This window comes from Mus pahari, chromosome 9, assembly GCF_900095145.1.
Source record: "Mus pahari chromosome 9, PAHARI_EIJ_v1.1, whole genome shotgun sequence".
Lineage (NCBI taxonomy): Eukaryota > Metazoa > Chordata > Mammalia > Rodentia > Muridae > Mus > Mus pahari.
The window spans coordinates 42723347-42729456 of record NC_034598.1 but is presented as its reverse complement, the minus strand read 5'-3'; the positions used below and the strand labels follow the sequence as shown (position 1 = coordinate 42729456).

Below are 6110 nucleotides of genomic sequence, written 5' to 3'. Positions count from 1 at the left end.
CAGGCTGGCCTCGAACTCAGAAATCTGCCTGCCTCTGCCTCCTGAGTGCTGGGATTAAAGGCGTGCGCCACCACCACCTGGCATGCCAGGCATGCCCTGACTTCTTTACCTGATCTCTTATGGTCACCTAGGGTCCTACAGAGCAATGACTGGCTGGGGTCTAGCCAGAAGTGGGCAGGATTCTGGGTTACAGACCAACACCCCGATTTTCTGCATAACCAGACCCTAATGCACTGGCACCCTGCCAGCATGCCCACAGGAGGAGAGGAGGAGGTGCCACCACAGGGTCAAGACAGCACCAGATCGGTGTTTGGAAGGAGTTTTCAGACAACTGTCTGCCACTCAGCTCAAGACTATGAGAGGGTGGGGTGGGGTTGAGCCCCCTCTGCCCAATCATATCCTATCACAGGCAGCAGAAACCAGCCATGTGGATTTCTAGATGTTTGGCTGCTTGCCCTGATCTGGGACTGAAGGCTATGCAAAGGCCATAGAAGCATTCAGTCCCCACCTCCCACTGTGAGGCATGTGGAGGGGGGGGAAGGCTGGGGGGTCTGATTACACCCAGGCTGGCTCCAGCCAGGACCCCATGGTGGTCGGGAGACCTCCAGCAATATGGTGCTCTGTGCACACTCTACCCTGACCCTCTAGGGCCCCCTCCCTCCCTTTTTGCCCCTTCTGCTAGGCCCTGTAGGCTCTCCCAGTAACACACCCACCCCCTCCTCAGCCGTCCATCCACCCCTGCATCAACTCACGTCTCTCCTCACGACATTTGTGACATCTTCCACGTACTTCAGCATTCCTCCCTCAGAACCAGAACCGCTTTCCAAAAAGCCCAAACTCTTTAGTACTGGGGAGGGGGGGGGGAGAGACAAGATGGATACAGTAGATGTGGGTTCTGTCCCCAGAGTGGGGATCTATTATGACAGTGCAATTTCCCAGCCATGGACTAGCAGCTTGATCGTTTCAGCAGCAGAGCCCAAGGGCAAACTTCCTGAGCGTTACTTGATGAATGTGAAGTAATTTGTTGCAAAACTCGGCATTTCTGAGTCATGCTTTCCCTGGCTTGCTTAGACAACCCGCCAGGCTGGGGACCCACAGAGCAGGTAGGTGGGTTACCCTACCCTCTGACTCCAAGAATGAGAGCCTGATCAGGTCGAGCCCTTGCTAGGTGTCCTTAAAGTGTAGTGATACAATTATCGCTACTACATAGGGCACTTGTAACACATTGTGGGGTCATCATCGAACCCTCGGCTGGTATCCTAAGTGTGATATGATTTAGCCAGAGACCAGAGCACCTTCAGGGCCTCTGTGCTTGCTGGGCACAGGGAGGATCAGAGCAGTCCGAGGGACAGGATCCCAGGAGAGGTGGCCAGGTTGGGAAATTCAGGAAGGTGGGGATCTGGGGAAACATGTAAGTATGAGAGAGGCGGGGCTACCTCCTCACCAGCAGTCTTCCCATTGACCCTTGCAGGCTTGCTCCTCACTATCCCTGCCTCCTCCCCTGGAGTGGCAGGGTCCCCATCTGGGACCCTGTTCGCCAACCCTCCCTCTTGCTTGGGCACACGGTTGGGAGATTTTTTTTTTTTTTTTCTGGCAGTCATATGCTCTCCTGGGATACTCGGTTCTCTCAGCTCAAGGAGTCCGAGGAGGAGGTTTTCTACCACTAATCCCGGCTTCTCATCTCAGATGCCCAGTGACATCCTTATGGCCAGGCAGGACACCAGAACACTCTGGGGCCCTCCTATCCCCTGTTCTGGAGAGCCATTTTTTGATGTGACTCTACTCACCTTTATCAATATTCCCAAAAAGGCTCAGTACCCGCACTGGCTGTCTCTTCCACGCGGACACTGTCTTGTATATCTCTATAGGGCCTGCCTGAGAGAAAGCACAGGAAAAAGGAAGAGAGAGAAAACAAGAGGGCGCATGCTGGTTGCCCAGTGAGTGCTGTTATAGTTAAGTGACCCTGTGACAGTATTTTCCTGGGTGCTTGGCACTCAACTGAGAGCAACCTGGGACTCGCTTGCCCAGGCCTGGCTGGCCCTGTTGCAACCAGTACTGTCCATCCCTTCCCAGAGGCCAAGCCCACCCACTCTAGGTCTCTTGCCTGGACCTCCACAGATCTACAAAGAGAGGCAGGGTTTCTCTGAAGTTAGAAGATAAAGGACTCCCCTCATGCCGGGCAGTGGTGGGGGCAGTGGTGGCACACGCCTTTAATCCCAGCACTTGGGAGGCAGAGGCAGGTGGATTTCTGAGTTTGAGGTCAGCCTGGTCTACAGAGTGAGTTCCAGGATAGCCAGGGCTACACAGAGAAACCCTGTCTTGGAAAAAATAAAAAAATAAAAAAAATAAATAAATAAAAAATAAAAAGGATTCCCCTCAGAGGACAACTCTGTAGGTCTCCAAGGACTCCAGGAAAGCAAAACCATTCCATAGCCCAGGAGTCTGAAATCCGGGGAACACCAGGGCTGGTAGCCTCTGAGGCTTCAGGGAATCGGCCCAGGCCTCGCCCAGCAACTGGGCTCAGCACAAAGTGGCTCCTATTGGCATCGTGGTACCAAAGCCTCCATCACTAACTACATGGTCTTTTCCTGTGCATGTCAATCCCCCCAAACTCCGTCTCTTACAAGGGTAACCTCCATTTTATGCAGTGTCCACAGCAATTTAAGTGCTCTCTTTCATCTCAAGCAGAGGATCAGGAGTTCAAAGCCATCCTCTGCTACATAGTAAGTTTGTGGCCAGCCTGGGCTACCTGAGATCCTGTCACTAAACATCAGTGACACCTGCTCTCCAAAAGGAGAATACCAAGGGACATTAAGGCAAAGCCTCAGCCCCATCCAGTGATGTGCACACAGGATGCGAGCCTGCAGCCTGCAGCCTACAGCTGGTGGCAGATGCAGCCCCTCCCCAACACCGGTTGTCCTTACTACCTCTTGATCATGGAAGGCCTTCAGCTGGTGCCGCCACCTCTTGCGCCTCTGCAGCAGTCCGCTCCGTGAGAAGGGCAGGCACAGGAAGCAAACCCAGCAGGCCATGGCATTGATCCGCTCTGAGGTTCCGGGGGCCACCAGAATGTCCACACACTCGAAACAGTAGCATCTAGAGTCAAACAGGAAAAACCACTGTGACCCAAGTCATACTGCCATGAGGGGACAAGCACCTTGTTCTGGAGGGGACTATCTGTCTCTCGCTGGCTTTCCACTTAGTGCTGACTGAGTGGGGCTGGCTGCAGGCTGGGAAAGAGACTCGGCAACAGAATGTGTGAGGTGGGTGTGCTACCAATGGCGGACTTCAAACCCCTTTAGTCTTTCCACAACTTGGAAGCCTGCACACACATTTTTTAAGGGCTCTGAGGAAAAAGAAGATGTATAGGAGCAGCTGGCTGGGAAGGAGTAGCTGGCCGGGAAGGAGCAGCTGGCGGGAAAGGAGGCAGATAGAAGTCAGGGCTGTAAAGAGGATACCCAAATGGACAGGGCAGGGGACATGGATGGAGCTCAGGACAGTGGCTTAACAACTAAGGGTGAATGAGCTGCCTGTGTCCTGGGCCCACCATATTGCTTAAGAACAGAGGGAATGACTGAATGGTGGCTGTTGCGCTTGTGAAGAAAGGCATCCCAGATGTGCACCAGCATCCCATGTTGGGGTGTGTGTGGTTCTTTTGAGAGGAGCAATGGGAAGTTAGGCCCCGTCTCACCTGGTACAGTCAGGGCTCTCACAGATGAACAGGGTACCCCCGGAACAGCAGATGGTGCAGTAACTCTGGTGTCCATCATCATCATACAGGAAGAGGGACTCCAGGAACTTATCCTGAGCGGGGAGCAAAGGCTGAGTGTGTGATGTCCCTCTACAGTGCCACGTCACGACAGTCCCACTACCTCCCCGCTTACCTTACACAGGGCACATATCCCCCCCTCAAACAAGGGGTGCTGGGTGTACACCTGGAGAGTTCCGCAGCCGAGGCAGATGTCTAGAGAGAACGCAGAGGGAAAAGCTGAGAGGAGGCTTAGCCAAAGCAACCCGAAGATCCTGAGGGAGATGTGGGAAGACCCGGCAGGGATGTGTCAGGATCATAGACCAGAAGATTTAGTAGGGAAACAAGATGCCCCAAATGAAGTGTAGACCGGCTCCAAATCCCAGATGGCTTTTTGCAGACTTGGCATGGTGAGGCTAAAATCCTCATGGAAAGCCAAGGATGCCCAAATCGGCCAATCCAGAGAAATAGATGATTGGCCAGGGAGCTCCGGAGTGCCCGCTAATGGATGCCCATATTTTCCTCTTTCTCTTTCTGACAAAGACACGTGTATCTCAAGACAGTTTCAACTTCACTTAGGATGATCTGACTCTCACTTCTACCTCCAGAATGCAGAGATTACAGGCTGTGCCACCACACCCAGTTTATATGATACTGGGAATAAACCCAGGGCTTCTGGCAAGGTAAGTGAACGCTTAGCCTAGTCGCAAATCAGATGGTAGTGTGGCTGATGCAAATACAGTTTGGGGGGAAGAAGGGGGGCGGTTAGAGACAGGTGTTTTGTATAGCCCTGGCTATCCTGGAATTACCTTTATAGAGCAGGCTGGCCTCAAACTCAGAGATCCTCCTGCCTCTGCCGCCTGAGTGCTAGGAATCAGGTGTGAGCCACCATATCCAGCCCAGATATATAAAAATTTCAACTACGAGCCTTAAATGAGTCTGGTGCTGGGGTGGGGGAGGTCGGGTGGGGAGAGAACATCCCATGGGTACCCGGATTGTTCCCCACTTTCTGGGATGGCTGAGTGAGGCCGAAGGCAGTCTTCCTGGCAGGGCCGACAACTGTTTTTCTGGGTCACAGGTAAGTGTGCAAACTCACCTTCAATGTTCCGTTGGTTCACTTTGACTTCGTACCTGATGATCTCTGCAAGAGAAAAATACGTAAGTAAGCCCCTCTCCTCTCTCCGGGCTCCCCACTGGAATGTGCACAGCAAACTGGCCTCCTGAGGTGACTGGGACTCTTCCACTGACGCCCACCGAGTGCCTGCTTTGGTGGGGTGGGGGTGGGGTGTCATCCTGAAAGATGCAGGAACACTCCATGCATTGCCTAACTCTAAGGGCCACATCGAAGAGATAAATCCATTACTTGGGTAGGGCCTTACCTCTGCCTTCGGGGGGTGAGGAGGGGGACAGAGGCTCCTCGCAGTCTTCCAGTACCACATCCACACTGTCCTCCTCCTTCAGGTCTGGGGCTGGAGACAGAGAGGCCGTTGTTACAGGGAGACCTCAAAGGGACACAAGATACATGCAGGGTAACAGCTACCAGTGGTTAATACAGGGATCAAGGGAGCCACTATAACTGCCCAGCCAAGCTATGGTGACAATCTCCCCATCCACTGGAGGTTAGGGGCTGCAACATCAGCTATGAGGTATTTGGTAAGAGAGGGTGGGTGCCCTATGGGGTATCCTTCATCCATTCAGTCCCAGACGTGTTTTTGGGTGGCCCTGCCTCCCCGTGCCCCTGGCTGAATGTCTAGGACCCATATTCCTGCTTTCTAGTGTCAGTTCAGAACCCCTAAGGACCCTATGGAGCAAGTGGAGGCAAACGTAGAAAGGAGAGGAAAAGGAAGAAAAAGGCCTGAGGATCTCACAGGATTTCAGCCATTGCTCTTCCAGAGGACTGTCAGCGTCGGGATTAGAGCTGTCGGAAGTCTCCAGGTTCACGGTTTCAAAGGTCTTAGAGCAAGAAGAAGGTGTCTCCCGGGAACCCATTGATGTAATCGGCTAGAAAGGTCTGTGTCCAAGGGATGGCGGGTATGTCAGCAGGGTCGTCAGAACCCTAAAACGCGACGAGAGAGGTTGAAAGGAGGGTGTGTCGGTTCTCTGAGGGCCTCGAGGAGAATTTGGGGAGGAAGAGAGAGGGCTGGTTAAAAGGGACCTTACCGAAGGTAGTGATGAGGACGTAATGCTGGATGGAGCCTATGAGGGCCTGGGATGATGGGGTTGAAGGTGTGGGGGCAGGCACTCAGGGGCGGGTCTTAAGGAACCCAGCACGTGAGGGGAGGAGTGGGGGTGGGGTGGATGGGGCGGGGCTGAGGGGGCTTAGGAAGCCTTGTGAGTGGGAGAGAGCTTTGGGAAAGGGTGG

General features: G+C 53.6%; 1 protein-coding gene across 1 annotated transcript in view; it reads right to left on the bottom strand.

The window, feature by feature from the left end:
• Positions 1–5737, bottom strand: part of Dnmt3l (DNA methyltransferase 3 like) — a 13463-nt gene extending 7726 nt beyond the window's left edge. Inside the window, exons 1-8 of the mRNA XM_021205749.1 lie at positions 5617–5737; positions 5128–5217; positions 4845–4889; positions 3885–3964; positions 3692–3804; positions 2925–3096; positions 1788–1875; positions 753–847 (exon numbers count right to left, since the gene is read on the bottom strand). Of these exons, the coding sequence (XP_021061408.1) occupies positions 753–847; positions 1788–1875; positions 2925–3096; positions 3692–3804; positions 3885–3964; positions 4845–4889; positions 5128–5217; positions 5617–5737 (804 nt within the window). The remainder of the gene's footprint in view (positions 1–752; positions 848–1787; positions 1876–2924; positions 3097–3691; positions 3805–3884; positions 3965–4844; positions 4890–5127; positions 5218–5616) is intronic.
• Positions 5738–6110: the final 373 nt, after the last annotated feature.